A 22,109-nucleotide genomic window follows, 5' to 3' on the forward strand; every position below is an offset into this window, starting at 1 on the left:
ATAATGCAAGACAGAACGGAATCGGTACCGTTTTTAAAGTCTTCGGTTTGACCCGAACAGAAATCGATCTCAAATCTCTAGCACTAGAGCCGAATGCAAAACCACTGAGCTGGTTACAAGACCAGATAACAGCAGAGTTACAAATTTAGATCGGTATCACGTACAATGTCATTCGTTGTCTTAAAGCGTGTCCGTGAGCGAAAAGAAAGACCAAGCAAGAAAAATTAGACCTTTTTACATTAATTAATTCATTAATTCAACGTATGCAGACGATAATCTAAAACGCGACAAACTGTGCTTGCTTTGGCATCAACTGCAATCGTCACTTTCTTGTCCATATTTTGGGTTATAATACGTCATTGACAGCACAAATGTGATTGGGCTACTTGGTTGCGTTTCATCTACCAACAAAATCTGATCCAACATCTGCAGACGTTATCAATGTAAAAATATTTTGTTGTCTGGATGGTTCAGATGCTGATGACATACCTGCCTGACCGGTGATGATTGCTGGAGCATAGAAAACTTGAACTAACATTTTTAAACAAAGCAGCGATTTAAAAACCTGAGCTTGTAAAAGGTTTTGTCTTTGATTCATTGAAGCATGACCGCCATGTAGCATTGGAATGATGTAGAAAACGCTTCTTTTATCGCGCATTGACGCGCTATCCGCCAAGAAGGTTTCATTTGTGCATGACGATAAACGACGTGAAAAGCCACTCAGACTATTCGGCCACGAATAAAGTTAAGTTGAGATTCAAAACCCTTTCAGTTCTGTTTTGTTTTCTTACAAATGAATTTAGATATAAGCAACAAATATGATCAAACAGCAAATCACGCGCGAACCTAAACTGTCAGACCTTAAGAAGCAGGCAACCAAAATATCTGCAGGGTTGTGGTAAGTTTAAAATCATGACATCAACGAAATTGTCAAGAGGAAGGGTCAGTCTTTGCAAAGGTTTAACTTATCTAAAAACAATAATTGCTAACATCTGAAAAAGCTTTTGTCAGAATAGCCTCGGACACAAAACGTAGGCTGAGCTTTTCACTTGTGTTAGTTTGTAGAACTGTTCGTTACGGAAATGTTTTGAAGGAATTCGGTTCGCCGCAGAATTCTTTTTCTTTGTGTGTCATGTGCAGTGTGTCTATAAGCAATGTCGAACAATCGTTTGTGAGGAGCAACGGTGCTAAGATGTGCCACTGTGCCAAAGTGTGTGTCCCGAAGTTATCATTGTACCACAGCTCGAAACAATTGTTGGAAAACACTGGGCTAGAGTTAGATTTTTTTTTATTTTTCTTCAGTAGTGTTGTAAAATTCAAGTGTTATGCATCATGCGGTGAAGTGATGTTGGCATTTGCTCAAATCAATTTATAAATCATACTCCAAATTGTGGGATGACTGCCCCTTACATTTGGGTAGCAAAAGCTGCAGTTTTCCTCCTCTTATTGCATTGCAATGCTGGCGGCCAGGTGTCAGAAGGAATCGTCGCTCGACTCAATCGCGATGGATTCGACTATTGTGAGTGAAAGTTGGTTTTCTGTGAAACTCCCAGATTTTTTAAAATCATTCATCTGCAATTTTATGAAACCCACCAACATCACAATTGAATAATTTCATTGCTTTATTAACGTTTCGTCCACCATGCCAATCAGCATCTTTAAGGCCTCAAAGTCTGGAAGATATGGACGAAGGTGTCGGAGATGATCCCAACGGCAGCCAAACAACAATAAATGAACCGACTGGAAATTGCTCAACAATAACAACAACAATAGTAACAACCATCATCTTCATAACAATTGAGTGTTTAAATATCTAAACCGCTATTTATAGTTTTTGTTTCAGTGAAAGACGCCTTTGCAGAATACGCGAGGTCAATAATCAAAGATGTCAAATTTCCGAATGTTGAGGGGAGACGGCCGATCCATTACAAGCTTCAAGAGTGAGTAACTCCTTGTGACGTCACTTTATGTGCTCGATAAATGAAACAAAGTATCGAGAAGTAGGCCAAACAATCAAAATTGTTTCAAGTGCATTAGATCAGTTCACTGCTTTGGCACTGATTTGCTTTTTACATAACTTCCAAAATTTATTTTATCAGTTTTCTTCCTTAATATTCCTACGCCTGAAGTTCTTGACGCTGTTTCTCCCGCCTGCCTTCAAAAGTTTATTTCACCCTCTTCAACTTTTTCAATTCAGATTTTAAGCATTTTCGATGTAGTTTATGCATTTTCCCCCGGTAATTTCACCCTGGGTAAGAATCCTTGCTCAAAACTTATAAGGACTGAACGGAAATGTTCATTTATTTATTTCAGCTTAAAAATCCAGGACTTTAATTTTGGAAGCACTTCCTTAGAACCAGTCGTTCCAAATATGGTGGAAGCTAAAATCTCAGATGCGACACTTTCTGTTACTGGGACTTGGTCGAAGTGGTAAGCTAAACTTCATAAGAACATTATTATCATCATTATTAGTTATTATTGCCGATGATCATCATTTGTTTGCATTTTATTTCTCAAGTTTTTGAAATTATAGATGAAAAATGTGGTGGAATAAACTAATCATGTCATAAGCGTGGGTTCGATTCCCGCGGTCGCCATTGTGTTGCAACTACACTTTACCTTTATATTGTATCTTTGAGTGGAGTGGCGGCCACATCCATCACACAATGTCACCAACAATCAGCATGACACTGACTAATTATGACATCAGAAATGGCGCTCAACAGCTTGTCCATAACGGTCAAGCACCTTGAAGATGAAAAAATAACATTACCTTGCCGCAGGTTGTCGTTCGAAGTGTCGGCGAGCATGGTGTCGGTTGTCATGGAAGTTGAGATGGGCGTCGGCACCGATGGAAAGCCGACGGTGAGGCGATATGCATTATGACGTGTTGAACAATAAAAATCTTCTAAAACTTGTACTAAGAATCGTTTAGACGCAAAATTGCGCGTCCACAGCAAAGACACAGTTTCAACCTGCGCTCAAACGAACTTTTATCACCAGAAGTGACAGTGATACTTCGGACAAGATACTTAACAGACGTCGAACAATATAGCGACTTTGGCAGCGTGAAGTCTGTTTGTTGAACAGGCCATCGAACTGGTTGTCCTCCCATCTCATCTTGGCTCAACATTCTTGTTTCAGCTCGCTTCAAGAGAATGCACAGCTAAGATCGGAGAGTTTAATTTAAAAGCAAAGAACGATATATCCAACCTCTATGGCTTAATGATCTCAATAGCGAGATCTTATGCTAAGAATATGTTCGAAACGAAACTGGTACGTAATAGTATGATGTCAGTGAAAGTCCTTTTCATTTTATTAAAACATGAACTTTCTATTTCATTTTGCATTTTGTTCATATCATAAATGTTAATGTTTGTAATATGAGGCACTGTTGTTTGTATTTGCAATGCAATGCGGCTGATGAGCTATGTTTCCAAGTATGAACAAAGAACGTTCAATCGTTTATGGATTTTCAAGCAATGAAATATTCGTGGATCACATATTTTCTTGCTTTATTCAGCATTTTGTTTTAATGTTTTAACTTAATTTTCAGATTTGTCCAATTCTGCAAAATCAAGTCTCTACTTGCTCCAAGGATTATCATGAACACGGAGATGGTAAAACAACTTTCAAATAACTTTAGTAATTTTATAAAAAGTAAACTTCTATGAAACATAGAAATAAATAAAATCAGGTAAGATTAGTAACTGATATAAATGCTTTCGAAGCAGCAAAGTCGGCTTCTTCTTCAGTATTTTAAGTTATATCGTTTTTATGATGAAACCTATGGATTGACAGAAAACAGCGTAGATTTTGAAAACAAAGCACCATGCTTTAGACACTGCTATTGCAATTTGCCGTCTGGTTGACCTCTAGTTGGTTGGAATTAGCCGAGTAATGTCAGTTGGTCCAATTACTAAGACAAACGACAATATTTAAATGTTGTGTTTCTTAAGTTTTCGCTTCTTTTTTCCTTGGAACAATTATTGACATGACACTGGTGCGACCTCCTGTGGCGGAAAATGACGTTCTCAAGTTGTATTTGAGCGGGAAGTGTTCCGGTCCAACGAACCTCTCTATGACGTAAGCGCGTGGTAGATTTTAAATTTTTGAAATATAATTGTCAGGAATTTAAATCTTAGAAGTACAACTGTGATGTGCAGTTGAAGTTAGGACGTAGAGATCAGCAAAAAATTACGTGTTGTGATTATGATTATGGCTTAACAATCGCAATATCGCTTTTGTGGCTTGACTGCATGGTCCTGACTGCAATGCGACATTGTACTGCGCAACATTCCGAAATTTATTGATTATTTGGTTTATTTCTTTTTCTTCCATCCCACAACAATATTCAAATAGTAGATTGTTTGAAACTTAACTTTTAGTCTCATAAATTAAGTGTTTTCAGAAGTTCTTTCTCGTCTGATCGTTTGCCGGTCCTCTCGATCACTCCAGCTTCACAACAAATGGTGCAACTGTCATTCGGTGCTTACGTCATGAACACTTTCCTTACTTCGTTATTCCAGAATGAATTATTCCGATTCGATCATTCCTTACAAGAAGTGAGTGACGTCACAGGTGTTTGTTTCTATTATTTCGAGTCTAACGCGATGCCAAAGAGGCATCTTGCGTCAAAGCCCTTCTCGCCCCTACACCTAGATCGATGAGATGGTTTATTTTGGTTTGTGAACGACAAAAGGACAGTGTTGTACGTTGACGCCGTCAATTTGACGGCGTCATTTGACGGCGTCAACTTTTTGTTGACGCTGAGGCTAGCGCCGTCAATTTATTTTTCAGTTGACGGAAGTGATAGCGCCGTCAACTATTTTGCCGATTTTAAGCGTCAAGCGCTATGCGTCATTTTTTATTTTCATGGAAAAAAAATGAAAAATCTCGTTTCACAATTAGAGTTTCACCTATGGTTTCACAATGTATTCTGGCCAGCGCGACTCATCCGAATTACCGGCTTTTGCGTTGGTTGGAATGGCTCCCTGGAATACACGCGGAAGAAGTTCGCCAAATGGTGATCAGTCTAGGGCCATTTTTATTTTGACCTAAAAAAAAATTTTTTTGACTTTATTTTTATCAAATTTTGACTTTATTTTGACCTAACGAAATTGCTTATTTGTAAAGGTCACATTTCTTCCTTGAATTGATACCAGTTACTCAAACATAATATTTTGTCGATTTCAGACCCAAACGTAATATTTTGTCGAAAAGTCAAGGTTTTTATGGATTATAAAAAGTGCGTCGTGTTTTTCGGCGATAGGAAAATCTCCACAAATCTGTCTAACTTTTGCTGAAGACGATTTAGCTTGGCTATTCCTAAAATCCAAACTGTTGATTTCCGAAAAGACTACATTTGTGAAGATGGAGCTTTTTATAAAAAATATTTAAATACGTAACAATGAATAAACAATGGGCAATTTGCGATAAAAGGTACTGCTGATCCGTCAGCATTGTGACATATTTCCTGCTTTCATGGGTTAATATGGTTTAATTGTGTCGCAGTTCCTGATTTGCAATGCTTCCACGAGGATTTTGACAACAATTACTATCAAGAAACACAAAAAGTTTGTCAAAAGCCATAATTTGACAAATTTTGACTTTATTGAAAATTTTGACTTTATTGTCAATTTTGACTTTATTTTGACCTATAAACTTCTTAGAAACAGTCCCCTAGGTGCTAAAAATAACTTTATTCTTGGATTCGTGGATAGACGAGGTCCTTAAAAATTTTTGACTTTATTGACTTTTGCGGGCCCTAGTGATCACCCATGTATTGAGAACGAGAGATCAGAGACAGAAAGCGAAAAATCCATGATCGGCTTCGAGGAACGTTGAAGATACTTTATTTCAAGAGCTTTATGCCTCTGAAAAGAGCGATGTTGGTGCAGTGAACCTGGTTAAAAGATTTATACATGCTAAACTATCACAGCACGTTAGGAACAGTGATACCTTTCCGAGTAAACGTTTTCAATTTATTTTTGAAATACAACACACCAATACCAACCAGCGCTGCTGTGGAACGCATGTTTTCACTTGGAAAGGACAATAGCCTAGGCTATGCGTCCCAAACGCAGCAAATTGTCAGACAAACGTTTTGAAATGCTTGCTTTTTCTGTAAGGAAATAACTAATAGGCTAAGCAGCTAATTACAATACAGTCTCAAAACATAATATCTGCTCTTTATTTTTAGCTATTGTTAGCCTAAACTTGGTTGAAATATGTCCGTTTTATGAGACGCTGGCAAAAAATAGCGCTAGAAATTAGCCCTGACGCTGACGCCGTCAATTTCTTTAAGAGCTTACGCAGTACTTTACGCCGTAAAGTTTTTAGGCAATTCGCGCTGACGCTGACGCCGTCAATTTATTTCAATGACGCGTACAACACTGCAAAAGGAAAATGGTTCGACTCTCAAGGTGTGCGCTTCAAAGACAATTCTTTATTCAGTAGCACCAAGTATGCAATAATTCACCGGCAACAACAAATCAACAACAATCGGTAACTTCATTCTGTCAATCTCGGTGACCCGGCCGCGAAATTTTTTTTCCCACGAGATTTCTGTATCATTGATTCTAGTCACTCTAAAAGTAAGATTTTCCGAAAGTGTTAAGAGATTGGTTGATTCAGATTGCGAAATAACTATTTACCAATCAAATTCTGCAATGATAATAAAATATAAGCTTTCCCTAACCCTACTTTTTTTGAAAAGCTCTTGTGCACCGCTAAAATTAATTTAAAGAAGAAAAAAAGTTTGACTTCGTCGAGCGTCGAACCCTCGTTCTCACGATCACTAGGCGAAGATGAAACCACTGAACCAACCGTGCCAACGAGAAAATGTTGCATTTACACGGTTTTAATCCAAACTTTTACCAACATAATTATGTAAATGAGACAGAAATCTCGTGGGAAAAAAATTTTCGCGACCCGGCCTGCGTCAGCGGTTCAATGCCTCTGCAAATATGCCAAACTGCCAGGAGTAAGCTCTCAAAGAAACTTTCAGACCAGAGAGGAAGATTTCTTCAATCAAAATCTATATTTATTTTCAACTTGTTTTGTGTTTGTCCTCAGTTATCCAACTTCTTCAACATGGACGTAGCAAATGAATTTGCTGAGGAAGTTATTAAACTTTCAGACAATGAAAGGTTGGAACTGTTATCTTAGTAATTATCATTCCGCATTGATTGTAAAATATCTTTTGAGTGAGAAAATTTTTTCAAAAATTTTCATCTATATAAAAGTTTTGCTTAATCCAAGATGCTTCTATTTACAAAACAATGAAAGCTTTTGCAAGTCCAGTAGAACACACTTTTGAATCTTGGTGGTGTGATTGTGAAGTGTCCATTGAATCGCTATCACACAAAATGCTTTTTACTTGTGTATTTTTGAACATGTCTTGCAAAGCTGGCAAACTGGTCGGAACAAAAATAATATCAGCCCTTCGTTGGTTGGGCTAGTAGTCATTACTTACCCAATGTGATATGCGGTTAGGTCCAATAGATGATAATGCGATGTTTGCAGACCTGTGATGCTTCAAACCGACCTATTGGCACCACCCACTGCCTACTTGTGGACCGATGTAATCGTCGCCAGAGGTCGATGGCAGACGAGGTTTGTGATCTCCCATGAAAATGGAAGCAGCACTGAAGTTGGGAGCCTTGAAGCGGTGATGATTGATTATTTGCTTTTCAGCTTTTAACACCTTCTGATGAGAACAAATTAGTTTTTTTAGATTTTAATACTTTGTAATACGAAACATTCCTTGATGAAAAACGAACGTCAAAACATCAAGTAAGATTTTGGCTTTATTTTTTAGAGTAAGACATAGCCTACAACTGTGTTTAGCAAACCCAATATTTTTTGGGCTGTATAATGTTCTTTTTTTCGATAGTTGAAGTCAAATGTATCAAAAGTTTTGAAATCCCAAACATCGTCTATCAATCTGAAAGTTAACATCATCAAATTATCTTCTATTGGGATGTACGTGATTTGTTTTTCTGTTAGTTTTAATACACGACCTTTAGAAGAACTCGACATATGATTGACTGACATCGCCAATTTGAAGCCAGTCATGAAACTGAGATGAGAAATTTGATGTTTTGGCAAACTAAACTTTTATTAGGATTGTGACGTGATGATTGACGTCACCATGAACGACACTTCGGCATCAGCAGCTTTGCTTGACGTCAAACTTTCCAACCCAAGTTTCAAAAACATCAACAAAAGGTTTGCGACTTCAATATTGGAAGGCATAGCCTCACAAAAGTTTGTGGATGCAGTTAATGGTGAGAATTGTCTCAATATTTCAAACTTGAAATAAAAATATTCATGACATGTTTTCCAAGCAAGTGGATATTTGTGTCGTGATTCTGCAACAAATTCTATGTTTCTCGAAAGTCCCTGTGTGTTGTGATTTCAGAGCACAATCGATAACGTAAGTGCACAAAGTTAGCTTCCACAATCTGTATTGTACTGTTTTCGAAATTTCAAAAACAAATTTGTGTCTAATCAAAAAATTAAGAGCCCAAAATGGAGATACTAAACTCATGAGCACTGAAGACAGTTTAGTTTTCGAAACGTTCGCTTAACATGAGTTTAGTATCTACATTTTGGGCTCTTTATTTTTTGATTAGATTGACCAGGCGTTCCAACCATTTCGCTCCTAAATTTGTATCTCTTACACAGAAAAACAGTAAAGTGCTTCTTGGTGTGTCATTTTATCGCACATTTAATATAAATATAAACAAATATAAACAAACTGACAGTAAAACACGCAGGTTGTAGAGTTTACCACGTCACATACAGGAGGGGGAAGAGAAGTTACTCTTGAAATCTTCTAATCTGATTCACTTTTTATTTTGTTTAGAAATGCTGCAGCTGGGAACTCCAATGCCTCACTTTTTTATCAATTTCTTCCGGAACATACAGCTTACCTTCGGACAAGTATGAATATTTTTTAAAGACTGGAAAATCTGTTTGGAACCTCTATTCTGACAATTTCACATTTGTCAAAGTTTTGAAACGTTCAGATAACAAGTTCACATCTTAATAGGTTTTAACTTAATAATATTTAAAGCTTTGAACAACTAGCAAAGTTTTTTTGTATATTTGTTATCTTTGCAAAATTGACTGTTTTAAATCAATCTATTTTATGTTTAGCGTCATAATTTCTGAAACTTTCTGTTATTTGTTGCTAATCGAATATCTAACAGACCATAAAAGACTGTGCATCTATCCTGAGATGAAATCGCTTTGTTATTGTGGAAAATACCTTGATTTATTTCAGGAACAACTTGAGTTGGCCATGGACTTCAATATGGGACTGTGACGTCACAACCACCAACAGACACATTACGTGGTGCAGGAGAACGCCATGGACTACCTGAAAACAATGTCATCATTTTGTGCATTTTTCAACTGAAATAACGCTCCACTGCCTAATCTTTCAAAAGTGTCACTCGATAACTATGAAAAAATTACAAACTCAATGAAATGACCCCCAAAAAAAATTAATTTAACTATGATCTACTTTTCAATAATTGGCGGCGCATTGGAAGTGATAGTATGCAAGTAATAGCTGCAGGCAATTCTGATTATTACGTGTAAAAATGCTTCATGTTACAAATTTCTCATGTTTATTCTCTTAGAACCTGAAATATCGTAGGCTACATAAAATGTTCTTGTGATTTTTATTGGTTGCAGTAATTTCAAAACGTGGCAAAACGTTTTAACTGCAAAATAACAAAATCTCTTCATCTGTTGAGTGCTTCTGAATGTCGCCAGCCATTAATACACTTCTTTTTAACGGGTTTTGGAACTTTTAAAACTGTAGGATTGCTTCAATTTCAATCACTAAAGCAAAAAACATCTTTTATCCGGAAACAAAATTAATTATCAGACAAAAAGCAATTTTTTTATAAAAAGATCAAACTTCTTTGAAAAAACGCGTTGTCATTTTGTCATTATGTTATTTGAGAAGATAGATAAAGTGCCAGTTACACCATGAGATTTGCGTATGCCTTACCAGTGGCCAGTTACTCTTGCGGGAATGATGTGTAGTTGAGCCTTCCAATCACTCCCCAGCATCGCCCGAAGAAGCAGCCTGACATGACAGCTGCGAAGAGAGCAATCAAGTACAAACTGACCCATCTGTAAACGTAGATCGACTCGTGAATCAGCGAGAAGTATGGCGCTGGATCGCGACGGGTGATTGTCTTGTAAGGGCGCCAGCAGCGATGATTGTAGTCCCCATCTGGATTCGTGTTCACTTCAAAGTGTTCAACAGGGGAGTGACAGAGCCCGTATCCAGCGCAGTCCTTGGTGTATCGCGGTTCGTCGCTCGATTCGTAGTGCCCGAGCCTCAGACCTTGGTTGCGATGTCTTGCCATTCTGTGGAATCCCAAATCTTTTGCCTTTAACGCTGGAAAAAGAAGAAATTATTTTCAAGTTCCACAAGAATTGAAAAGCTCTAGGTTTGAAAAAAATTGTTTGAAAAGGTTTAAAAATGCTTTAAATATTTTTTTTGACAGTTGAAACAAAATGTTTCAAGACAATTCGACAGTTTTATTGAAAAGAGTAGGCAGTATTAAGAATCTTTATCAGATAAATAACCACAAACAATACATTAGACAAATTATGGTGTCACAATAGTACGGTTTGTCACGCACATCTAACCCAGTATCTGTAAGCTCTCCTCTTTTCTTTCCAGTATCCTGGAGACCCACCCTCTCCTAAAAAGTCAACTTTTCTTCCCCCATCAATTACCCTTTCACTGCACACCGCTTTCCAATATTCCTCTGAGATGTTTCTTAAATATTTCACCTGTGGAAAAATATTTTGAATTATTGAGGAAATAGACATTCTAAACCCAAAAATGTAAACTGATCAATTCATTCAAAATACAAACCAACATTATTTGAATTAACTTCAGATCCTTACCGCAAGTGGCGATGCGTGCCATAACATCAAGATTGATCTTACATTGTTTTTCTTTTAAAATTTCATACAGAGTAATAACTCTTCCTAAGATATGTGTTAAGCTACGGCACATAATGAAACATTAACAACGGCATGGATGACTTCGTGCAGGGGGAAGACAAAAATGGCTGATGTCAATTTACCAACTATTCTTTGTTGCAACATACGAGGAAATCTACATTTGCGAAGGGTGAGATTCCTTCCTTCGACCCTGTGATTTTGGCCTACACCCCTTACCCTTCCGCCGCGTTAGCTCAGAGGTTACGCACCTGGCTCAAGATCACACAGCGCTGGACTCTCGGGGTGTGCGCTTGAGCAACGCATTTCAGGACTGCTCTCCATTCAGCGGCACCAAGTGAATGGAATAATTCCCGGCAAGAACACCAACAATCGGAAACTTTACTCTGCCAGTCTCAGTAACCGGCCCTGCGTCAAGAGCCTCTACAAGTATGCGAAACTACCAGGAATAACCTTTCAAGGCTTTGTCAGTCCGAGGATAAAGATTCAAAACCAAATCAAAAAACCAGGTAGGGTACCTTACCTTCACAAACTTGACTCGCTTAAAGTCTTCCAGAGCTTCCAAGACCCACAGACACCCCAGTCCTTCAATAGCGAACCACCCAGGCAGTCTGTGGGGGTTGTTGAGCACAAATTCGTTCTTGAGAGGCCCGAGTCGGTCTTCACGCTTTACGACTATCACATAGCGGGCAATTTGTTCAGGTGATATTGACCGCACAAGGGCGTGCTCGAGGAGATATTCAACTGGATCCTGGATAAAGAATGCTGTGCTGTTGAAAATGTGATCAGGCGATTGAAAATACAATGAAGTCAACCGCAAAGCTGGAGTTTAAAAACAAAAGGTATTTTCACTAATACTTGTGACAAAATTATTAAGAAAAAAATACAAAAATTTTAAAAAGATGAAAACTTTAAAATGATTGAAAACATAAGAAGTTGGATGAGTTGTGTTTAGTTGTAGGCTTGCCAAAATCTTATGACATTGTTTAAAAAAAGATGCTTGGTAGATTGAAAACACGTTTACATTAAATTCAATGACATTTAATTGATAACAGTTGGCACGGTAGATGAACGATGCAGCCGAAGCTCATCCAAAAGAACAAAGCGATGACAACCAAAATGTTTGGACTGCAACTGCAACAGAACTTTGATTAAAATCATTTTCAGCAAATGACGATAACGTACAGTAAGTGGTAGCTAAGCAAGTATGCTACTTACTCTTGTACGAATTTCATAGCAAATTGGAGAAATGAAATCTCTAGGAAATAAGATCTCAGAAGGTCTGGAAAGGAAATATATTAGGTGTTAAAGCAAAAGCAATATGCTAGCAATGTCAATTTTTTTTTATTAAACATGAACGAAATAGCAGATGTTTCAAAATGTATACGGCAGGCTTAATTACAGATATTATTGCTTTTCTACAGCGTAGCCTATCTATTATTCAAAAGTAGTTATTGTTTGTTGATTCAGACAAGTGTTGGTAAGGAAAAGCACTTTTGAAAGGTGAGCGAAATAGCCTTCCATGCACAAATTTGTACGCTTTCTTAGCAGGCCTAAGAAGCAACTTACCGAAGAAGGATGTATTGCCCTGTTAAGTCTCTGTACAAGTCAATGGCAGCAATAACCGTTGTGCGAATTTTCTCTCGAATTGTTATCACAATAAGCCAAAATAAATGTAACACTTTATATTTCCAGCGCTCCAACCAGTAAAGAAATTTCGCTATTTGCAATCGTTCGCACTTTGCTTTGCGGCTTGTTTTTAAGTTTAACTTATGCCAGCTTTTGCTTTTAGGGGTGTCAAAGTCCCCGGGTAGAACACAGCTGCATACATTTTTTAAGGGGAGATTATTTTCTTCTTCATTATTTGTTGCTTTGGTCTGAACAATAACGCACTCGCATCCTGGTGGGCTCTGCTCTACGACTTGTGGTTTAGATTTAGGTTCTTTCTTTTCTTCAGCAATTTCTTTCCTCTTTTTCCATTTCTTTGCGCAATATTTCTTCGGCTTAGGTTTCAATTTAGGCAGCTCTGGAAAGCATTCACAGTGGGGACCTTTCTTACGTTTAGGTTTTCTCTTCAGAGGCTGCAAGTTCGGGGAAATGTTTGGTTTTGCGCAATCGCCGATAGCCATGGTTACTTATTTGCAAAGTCTCTTTATGCTATTTTTGCATATCTTATAAAATGCCTCTGTGCTGTCATAATACAACAAATTAAAAAAATGAAATCAAATACACAACGAATTTCAGAAGTCACAACAAAGAAAAAGCGCGAAAAGCAAGCACTTCTGTCGCGCTGGCGTCACAGAAGTGACGTCACGGTTGAAGACGTTTTGCTCTACACTTGCTATTTCGATACGTACAGTAGGTCATGGAAAATGTAGTTTTCTGTAAATTATGTCGCGGAATGATGGCAGAAAACAAAGGTATACATAATATTGTTTCACAACTTAGTGATGGTTTTGTTCAGTTGAGTGGATTGCTGGAGGAACGAATCCCACTTTCAAATTGTCTATTTAGTTACTAAGATCGTACCACAAATGAAAAATAATTTTTATGATATAAGATAAATCCATCACATGCTGGGATATGTTCTTGAGCAAGACACTTAAAGAATGTTTGATGGCTGCTAATTCGAGCGGTCTGTATTTACTTGATCCGTTTAAGATAGTTTGCGTAGCTAAAACGTCATCTATACGTTATATTTATGCAGTTAACCGGTGGTCTACAAACGGTTTACAATTTACTGAACATTGATCCTTCTTTTTTTACCTTTCTCTCGTTTTCCTTAGTCGTAACAAAGTAGCTCGTATAAAAGTTTCCAGACATGCAGTCTATCTGTCATTTTGTGTGAAGACCCAGAAGTAAATCGCAGTTTAGACTTTGCGGTAAATAACGTGTGGATGCAAAAAAAAACACTGATACAAAATATCGTTTATCAAAATGAGTTTTTTGGGTTTTGCGGCAGTGCTAACTACTGACATATAGCCTACTACATGACTTTCCATTCAGGCACGTTTTAAACCTTTCAAGGTTTTGCCATCTTTTCCCGTTCATTAACGTGTTGGTAGGTCTATATCGATTTTTGTAGTTAGTATCTTTTTCGTCCCGGACGCGTTAATGACGAAAAATAAAATGATTGATCCCAGTCAGCAAAGGTTCGTGGGGCCCACTTGGGCTGCATATGGGTTACCCACATTGTATTGCGTGGGCCCCAGTACCTATGTGTCCACGGTTTGCAGAAATGTCCCAAGTGGGCAGCCCACCTACGTCTAATGGGTGGGCAGCCCACCATGAAACCATTATTAAAATGTAAACCGCCGTCGCATTGTATCGTTGTATATATTCAATTTTTATGATTATTGCACTTTAATATAGCATAATGGACCGGTGCGAACGTATATTTTATAATTTTTCATCATGGTGGGTAGCCCACTTCATGCCCACACAAAGCCCAGAAAGTTTATTTCAAGAAATGAAAATAAATTCCCAGATACATTTTCATGATATGATAACATTATTAAGATAAAGTCAATAAAAGATGTCGGGAATCGGTTGTAAAGAAAAAAATATGAAGTAGGCCGCGCACTTGGGGCCTAATCGGAAACATCAGATAAACACACCTTAAGCCCACAAGCCCACGAATGCCCATGGAAATCCCACGTGGGCCCCACGAACCCTTGCTGACTGGGATTGAGTTGCATTAGGCCTACGAATTAGTTTTTTTATGACAGTAGATAAGCCGAGTTACATTGACTGCGGATGGTATGTTTAACGTAACGGAGAACTTATGTAGTAGATATAGGAAAACCAGTTGTCTCATTTTGAATATAAAAATTTCAATCCAAAAAATTCTTGTATACAATTGCTGAGCTAAGTATTTCTATTTCACAAGAAGTTTATTCTTCTCTCATCACAACAATTGCGCTTAAAATCAACATAATGGGAATTGTGATCATTCGAAAGGGAGTGCTGGGCTGTTGCTTTATGTAGTCATAAGGGAGCATTTGTCTTCCGATCCAGACATCGCGAGTGGCAACGTAACAAAACATTAAGAGAGCGAGGTACAAAGCAAACATCACGTATTTGATCCAAAACCTCCATTCCGCAATGTAGCTCAGGATCGAATCGAAATATGGCGGTTTTCGACGAAGTATTGTTTCGTAGGGCCGCTGACAGCGATGATCTTTGTCAGCGTTTGGGTCGGTCTTAGTTTCGTGGTGCCTGACCGGGGAATGACATATCCCACGTCCGTGACAATTCAGAGTGTTTTTAATAAGATCCGGATCTTCGTATTCTCCTATTGACATGGCACGCACTCCATCATACTTCATATGAACTTTATCCCATTCAGGAGCTAGATCTGAAGCAAAATATAAATTATAGGAAGAGATATGTTTAAAACGCCAACGTAACCATAAACTAACTATGGGTATCTTCTGTAAAAATTAAAAATAAGTTATCTGACCATGCCTTTGTGATGAAACAAAGGAAGAGCGTGCCTTAACCCGACCTTGCGAATGCACAGCGCAATTGAATGAACTTATTTTTATTTAAGGTGACAATAGCCTCAACTAGGCCTACCCTGTTTGCATGCACCACCACTGTTTGGAAGATTCGCAAACTTGCAACAAGAAATTAATCTATTAATAATTAATAATATTCACATTTCCTTCGTCTCAAGAAACAATGATGCTTCTCGAGGACTAATGAACCTTTGTCCTCTCCTTCTACAGTTTTTCCTTTATCCAGCAACTTCCTGCCGCACACGGCATTCCACGTCGACTGGGATATCGTATCCACACATTTGAACTGGAAGTGTTTGTTTAGTTGTGATAACAGACAACGGTTGAGCTCACAGACAGTAACTCAATCATTTTTTACATTGAATCAACGTCTACAGACGATCCATGCAAAAAACGGCTGGTTAGCTGTCTGGGTTATTTAACAAGCTATAGCCTCTAGGCCTACGAATTTATCAGAAAAATCTTTGAATTATTAAAAAGATCTTTGATCTGCGTTTGTCCACAACGGGAGTTCGAGTTTTTTAGTTCGCATTTTTCAAATCGTAATTAAACTCGGAGTTGCTGACTTGTCATCGACTTCAGTGTCATGTTTAAAAAATAAATTAATAATAATAAATTATAATGTAAAATTTTAAACCAATTTTGGAACCTTTTGAATTGAGTTCTAGTTCGTAGTCTTGTTTGCCTTTGAAGCTGATGAGATCTTTTCGTCGGAGTAGAATGTAGGCTACGAGTCAGCACATATTAACGTGATTTAAAAGACGTGCAAGAATGACTTACCGACACAGCTTTCAGCACATTCCGTTCTTCTAACGCTTTGAGAACCCAAAGACTTTGCAATCCCTTGATAGCCCACCAACCCGGCAGGTTTCCGGTGTCTTTTCTGCTTTTCCGGTCAGAATAATGCCCTCTACGATCAGGCATGTACACCACAGTCACCTTGTTTGCGATTTCCTGCCAAGATTTATCCCGATGAAGGGCGTCCCGGAGCAAATCGTGAATCGTTTCCTGAGAGACTTGGTAATGAATTTATGAAGTGCAATGGTAGGCCTAATCAACAAATAAAAACAACAAAAAACATTCAAAAACAGGCAATTTTGTAAATTTTGCATTTAAAAAATAAATAGTTTTTATAATATCTTCAAACCGTTGAAAAGATGCTAAAGTCATAGAAAGGATCAGGCACTAAGGCACTTCCTCTATGGGCGATCACAAATTTAAACTTTAACGAATCATTAAATGACACAAAACTCTAAAGTTTTTGCTCGAAGCAAACTGCAAACTATGTTTTCGCTTTTGTCACCAGAAAAGAAAATTTGATGTGAAGATTAATTTTTGTGCAACAACTAAAGTAGGATATGGTAGCCTACTAGCCTGCTACGCATTCTTGACTCTTGCCCATCACAACTTGTGTTGATTTACAACAAAAGAAGTTTCTAAGAAACTGCATTACCTTGTGGCCATCGATGTCTTGAATAACCGAAGGGATAACACCTTCAGTGTATCGAATATCTGATGGCCTGGAACGATAAATCGGTCAGAATAAACTTTTGTGTAAACATGGTTCTGTTCGACTGCGGTACAATTATTTATTCAAATATATTTAGAGCATCGAAATGTTACGTAAAAACACGTCTAAGTTTTGTATACACTCATAATATATGCCTATGCCTAACATACGGAGTTTTAAAGAGGCTTTTCAGAGAAAGAAACTTGAAATTTTCTCCACATTTTCCGTGTCTCACCTCAAATAAACTCTTCTTCCAGTCAAGTCATGGTATACGTCGGCACTTTTCTGACAAACTTCTTTAAACTTTTTTTTAACAAAAAATTTTCCAAATCGAAGCCACGATTGTACCATGATTACATTGTGACGTAATGGTACTCTATTACGTGATTTCTTTTAAAAGAAATTGATAAATGAAACAATAATTTTGACTAAATATGCAAATATTTGTTTCAACAGTTTAATGACTAATTCGGTTTATTACATTTAAATCAAGCTTTATTGCATCAAAATGATAAGACGTCATCAAGTATTTTATCTTGCTTTTATCCTTAGAAAACTTTTGACAATTGCTGGAAATCGATCAATCAATCAATTAATGTTTTATTTGTCAGTAACAGGAATATAGGTAGGCTACATGTTTGAAATATGCAATTAATATATACAATGCAAAGTTACAAAAGTTCCCATACCGACGGGAGACAACGAGACGACCATACGGTCTACAAGTCAATTGCCACCCTACGGAAATGACGATTTTGCCATTTAAAATAAGCTTACAAGAGAAAAATAAAATAAAACGTTAAAACGTTCCCGCGCTTCAATAACAGCATACGCACAAAAAAAAAAACATATTTAAGATAAGGTAGGCCTAAACACAAAATTCCAAGAAGCAAGCAGATTTTAATCAAGTTTCCGACTGAACATTGTATTGCATAATTATGAAACTGGCAAGTTGGTTTCCATAACATATCACTTACGATGCACTGTAGCTATGTAAAATTAACGTTTTGATCTCTTTTTTGAAACAATGAAATGATAAGTTTTTTAGCCTACTTGGAACCTCTGACCAGAGCATTGGTCCCAATACCTGCATGGACTTCTTGCCAAATTCTGTGTTTGATCTGTTTATAAAATAGTTGTTGCTTGTTTGATATCTTGTGTTATGCTGATGAATGGATGAAGCATTTGTAAATAAATCACAATACGTAGACGGATACTGATTCATATGAACTTTGTAGCCTACATATGTTTTTTTTATTTCAATGTTAAGTATGTCTTTTAGTTTCAAGATGTTCATTTTGAAAAATAAAGAATTAGTATGAGCATAGTAATTTTGTTTCGTAATTATTTTGAATTACTTTGAATTTGGTGCATTCTGAGAGCATTTTCAACAAAAATGTGGGTATGGATATTCCTGTACAATGGTGCTGTCAGGTGACTAGCAAAAGGATAAGATCATGTTTTCTTCGGCATTTTTCGGAAATAAAGCTAAGTCTCTATGTTTTCTTGTTGTTAATTCCTGGCTGAGATGTTTGAATGTTTGGTATTGTTTGCAAAGCTCGCTCTTTTAATGCAGTTTTGTTTAAAATTAGGCTATTTTTTTTTAGACTGAAAGCATCATTCCCAAGCATAAAGAGACTGAAAGCACCATTCTCAATATCGTGACGTCACACGCGTGCCAACTGGGGTTGTAACCCCCCCCCCCCCTTGGCTATGCCACTGGCCATTGATATCCCAGACGTCTTCATGATATCCCGGTATGGTTTTAGTTTAGACTATATCCATTTTTCTCTCACTAATCACTATAATAGGCTTACAGAACACTATGCTACATTGGCATACCTGGGATGGGGTAGGTGGATTGGGCGATGTATTTCGTATTGGCTTAGACCAGAGGTCACCAACTGGCGGCCCGCGGGCCGCATGCGGCCCGCCACGCTGTATCGTTGCGGCCCGCGGAAGGTATCAGCGTACAAGTATAACCAAAAACACTTTTCTTGAGGAGTTAAAAAGCACGAGGCAAAAAATAGTTTCCGGGAAGCATATTTTCGCTTCACATACGATTCCACCGACCGACCAATCAGATTATAGTTCTAGGTGGAGGTTGCTTAAAGTTATTCCAATGCGATGTCCAGCTACACTGTCCCAGTGGTTGATTAAAACGTCTGTTTTCGAACTTCGAAATTGTCTGTGAGCATAGGGTTGCTTATTTTAAGTTTGCAAATGTCATGTAAACATTAGTGTGCGTTTCACCGTTATTGTGTTTAACGAGCAGTGTTCTCTTTATGCAAGTTCTTGTTGGCAAAATAGGTCGGTGTGCCAACTCAATTTATAATAAATTGGCAAAATATTATATATTGATTTAAAGACTTTTTCTGATTGTATTATGAAAATATTTAGCTTAGTACTGCAAAAAGTTTTTTAAAAGAATTATGGAACTCTTCACGATTTTGCGTGTCATCCTTGCGCAGGGGCCATGCTAATCTTCTCTGTATCGTTCTAATTTTAGTATATGTACTGCCGAAGCAAGTACTGCAAAATGTTGTTAATCAACGAATTCTTGCCATGCTGATAAGCACCGCAAGTGACAGTTGTCTATAATAAAAGAAAGACTGTTTTACAGGCTCTCACAAAAAGGATAAAAAACCAACTCATTGCTTTATTAGAGGGAAGAAATTGAATTACGATATAATTACGAATTTTTGGTGATTTCCCACAAGCATTTGTTTCATGGTGCCTGGTTTCTTTTTCCCTGTTATTGGAGCCTATTTTCGCTGATATGTTTGCAGGTCACTATTGTTGCCTGTATTGTGATGTGTCAAACATTTCCTTGTTTATTGAAATTGTTAATTACAAGTTTGTTTGTTTGTTTTATTATCTTTATCCTGCATTGCGGGAAAGCGGACTTGAGCGCGATGCATCGGTGTACGCCTTCCGACGTACACCTGACCCACGCTGCAGCCGACTGCAATGTCTGTTTCCGGTTGTCTACTCTACTTATGACTTAAATTTGGTACTACCCATTACTCGAAATCGATCACTGGGTAGAGGCAATTATCGTAAAGTTTCTTGCCCGGAGAAACAACAGCAAGTGCGGGTGGCTGGAGTCGAACATGCAGGCTCTCTACTGCGAGCCCAACGCGCTAACCACTCGGCCACTGCTGCCGACAAGATATCTTTTGTGAAGCGAAGTGACAACACCACTCTTGCTTGGCGACGAATATTCTGATGAAACCGCTCTCCTCGCTATAAGTGCGCACAACAAATGGCCTCGTTTATTAGGCATTGTTAAAAAAGTCAAAAGTGTTGTGAAAGGAGCTTTGCCTGGCAGTAGCGTTGTTCGATTAATTTTGTTGCTGCGGTATTCTAAGATAAATATGAACAACATGTAACGCTGGATACTGGGTACGAAATGTGTTATTTTCTAGCATAAGAGTCAACCTACCTAAAATTTTATTAGTGCGGCCCGCCACAGCTCTCCTTAGTGCCAAAGTGGCCCTCATGCAAAAAAGGTTGGTGACCCCTGGCTTAGACAGTAATTGCTTTGACAGAGCAATGCAAAACATATTAAATGCCTTAATCTACGTCGTTAACTACTAAAACATTTTTAAGGGGGGGGAGGGCATGGCCCAATGGCCCTCCCCTGCGTACGCCACTGGTCACGCAGGCCTTTCCCCAACTTGATATACAATATTGCAAATGACAGTAAATCAAAGCGTGATAGCCTACACATCTTTTAAAGTGTATGCGTTGACATAATTTCTGAGTTTTAGCAACGCCCATGAACCTTTTGCTACTTTTCCGCAAATTTTGTCTATGTGATATTGTGGTAATATTTGTTTTATTTAACTTATAAAAATGTGGTAATATATATTTAGGCAGAGGTGGGCAGTAACTAGTTACAAAAGTAACTAGTTACTGTAACTAGTTACTTTTTGAGTAACTGTAACGGTAACTTCGTTACTATTTTCCAAAAGTAACGAAACGCGGTAACTAGTTCCTATTTTAGCACTTTTTCAACAGTTACAGTTACAAGTTACTTTCGTACTGAAATTTCAGTTTTTAATTGCCGTTTATTTCTCTGCACGTGTTTGTGTCTTGCTTCGTGCGTGTTAGCTGCATTTTACGCAATAATGCATTTTTCTCGCAGATGTATCGGCGCAGCACTGCGCATGCGCAGTTCTACTTTTGTTTTGTGGTTTGGTGGAGAAGGGTTGCCATATTGGCAAATTTATTGCCAAAGTCCAGAAATCTGGCAATGTTTTAAGACGTTTAGCTTCATATTTATGATTTGGCTCTTTTTTGGCGATTTTTGATAACTGATTTGGCTAAATTAATTGTTTTTGGCGATTAATCAATATGTACCAAAGACAGGCAAGACACAACAATACAACAGGGTTGAGCATTATAATAATATATTTTACATATTTACAATGAGTTTAACAGTCAAACGTTTTCGGTTTAACTTAAGCCCTCATCAGGAAACTGAAAATATTTATAAAAATGCAGTAAATTTCAACTTCTTGAAGGTAACTAACTAACTGACTATAAGCATCAAGACACACGCAGCGATTAAAAGCAATTTCTTGATGCTTATATAGTCAGTTAGTTAGTTACTTTCAAGAAGTTGAAATTTATTGCATTTAGTGTAACGCTTGCAATGCCTCTAAAAAGATTGTCTGACATTAAAACCAGCAACAGCATTGCTGTTTACTTGCCGATGGTGGACGTTCTTGTGGAAGCAATACAAACCAGATTTGGTCATTGGTTCGAGGACAGCGACTTTCAGCTTGCGACTGCATTCCACCCATAATTTAGACTTATCTGTGTTTAATGCCTGACAATTAAGCGACACTGCTGAATTGAAGACCAAAATAAAACAGAACATGCTTCAAGCAATTGAAGAAGCAAACTGCTCTGCTGAAGAAGGGAGTAGCAGCGACACTGACGTGGATGGTGGTACCGTGGTAGGTAGAGCCACGGAGGACTTTTTGCACCACTTTACGCAAAAACCAAGAAAAGAAAGCAATGCGCGTTGAATCTGTTACAGGAGTATTTGGAAGTGGACCCTGAGGACA

The 22,109-nt window shown here is 37.8% G+C and overlaps 3 protein-coding genes and 1 non-coding gene across 5 annotated transcripts; 1 reads left to right on the forward strand and 3 right to left on the reverse strand.

Moving 5' to 3' along the window:
• Nucleotides 1-1,306: 1,306 nt before the first annotated feature.
• Nucleotides 1,307-9,942, forward strand: LOC145768686 (lipopolysaccharide-binding protein-like). Of its 2 annotated transcripts, none has more exons than XM_082580250.1 (13): nt 1,307-1,519; nt 1,844-1,940; nt 2,314-2,430; nt 2,784-2,865; nt 3,145-3,276; nt 3,557-3,620; nt 3,960-4,086; nt 4,412-4,565; nt 7,078-7,151; nt 7,528-7,672; nt 8,129-8,291; nt 8,873-8,949; nt 9,293-9,942. In XM_082580250.1, exons 1-13 carry the CDS (start codon nt 1,396-1,398, stop codon nt 9,332-9,334), a joined length of 1,398 nt encoding a protein of 465 aa, XP_082436376.1. In that variant the 5' UTR covers nt 1,307-1,395; the 3' UTR covers nt 9,335-9,942. The 2 variants fall into 2 exon arrangements, with proteins under 2 accessions (XP_082436376.1, XP_082436377.1); XM_082580251.1 differs by having other exon boundaries at nt 4,415-4,565.
• On the reverse strand, nt 9,337-13,130 carry LOC145769235 (uncharacterized). Its single transcript, XM_082580816.1, has 6 exons — nt 12,571-13,130; nt 12,220-12,283; nt 11,525-11,752; nt 10,674-10,827; nt 10,031-10,426; nt 9,337-9,388 (listed from the first exon to the last, which is right to left on the reverse strand). Exons 1-5 carry the CDS (start codon nt 13,128-13,130, stop codon nt 10,041-10,043), a joined length of 1,392 nt encoding a protein of 463 aa, XP_082436942.1. The 3' UTR covers nt 9,337-9,388; nt 10,031-10,040.
• A 1,546-nt stretch (nt 13,131-14,676) lies between these two features.
• LOC145769577 (uncharacterized) lies at nt 14,677-17,445 on the reverse strand. The gene is made up of 5 exons (XM_082581232.1): nt 17,267-17,445; nt 16,975-17,041; nt 16,302-16,529; nt 15,663-15,807; nt 14,677-15,358 (listed from the first exon to the last, which is right to left on the reverse strand). Exons 1-5 carry the CDS (start codon nt 17,380-17,382, stop codon nt 14,895-14,897), a joined length of 1,020 nt encoding a protein of 339 aa, XP_082437358.1. The 5' UTR covers nt 17,383-17,445; the 3' UTR covers nt 14,677-14,894.
• Nucleotides 17,446-19,457: 2,012 nt separating this feature from the next.
• Nucleotides 19,458-19,564, reverse strand: LOC145769784 (U6 spliceosomal RNA). Its single transcript, XR_014289097.1, has one exon. It is a non-coding gene; the product is annotated as a U6 spliceosomal RNA (small nuclear RNA).
• Nucleotides 19,565-22,109: the final 2,545 nt, after the last annotated feature.

The sequence above is a fragment of the Aplidium turbinatum genome, chromosome 4 (genome assembly GCF_918807975.1).
Source record: "Aplidium turbinatum chromosome 4, kaAplTurb1.1, whole genome shotgun sequence".
Classification (NCBI taxonomy): domain Eukaryota; kingdom Metazoa; phylum Chordata; class Ascidiacea; order Aplousobranchia; family Polyclinidae; genus Aplidium; species Aplidium turbinatum.

Coding starts and splice junctions, on each gene's coding strand:
- LOC145768686 (XM_082580250.1), top strand. CDS start 1,396: ATGACTGCCCCTTACATTTGGGTAGCAAAAGCTGCAGTTTTCCTCCTC. Junction 7,152..7,527: donor AAACTTTCAGACAATGAAAG/GTTGGAACTGTT, acceptor CGATGTTTGCAG/ACCTGTGATGCTTCAAACCG. Junction 8,292..8,872: donor GTTTGTGGATGCAGTTAATG/GTGAGAATTGTC, acceptor TATTTTGTTTAG/AAATGCTGCAGCTGGGAACT.
- LOC145769235 (XM_082580816.1), bottom strand. CDS start 13,130: ATGGCTATCGGCGATTGCGCAAAACCAAACATTTCCCCGAACTTGCAG. Junction 12,284..12,570: donor GGGCAATACATCCTTCTTCG/GTAAGTTGCTTC, acceptor TTTCCTTTCCAG/ACCTTCTGAGATCTTATTTC. Junction 11,753..12,219: donor GCTATGAAATTCGTACAAGA/GTAAGTAGCATA, acceptor TTCTTTATCCAG/GATCCAGTTGAATATCTCCT.
- LOC145769577 (XM_082581232.1), bottom strand. CDS start 17,382: ATGGTACAATCGTGGCTTCGATTTGGAAAATTTTTTGTTAAAAAAAAG. Junction 16,530..16,974: donor AAGACATCGATGGCCACAAG/GTAATGCAGTTT, acceptor CAAGTCTCTCAG/GAAACGATTCACGATTTGCT. Junction 15,808..16,301: donor ATGTGCTGAAAGCTGTGTCG/GTAAGTCATTCT, acceptor AAACACTTCCAG/TTCAAATGTGTGGATACGAT.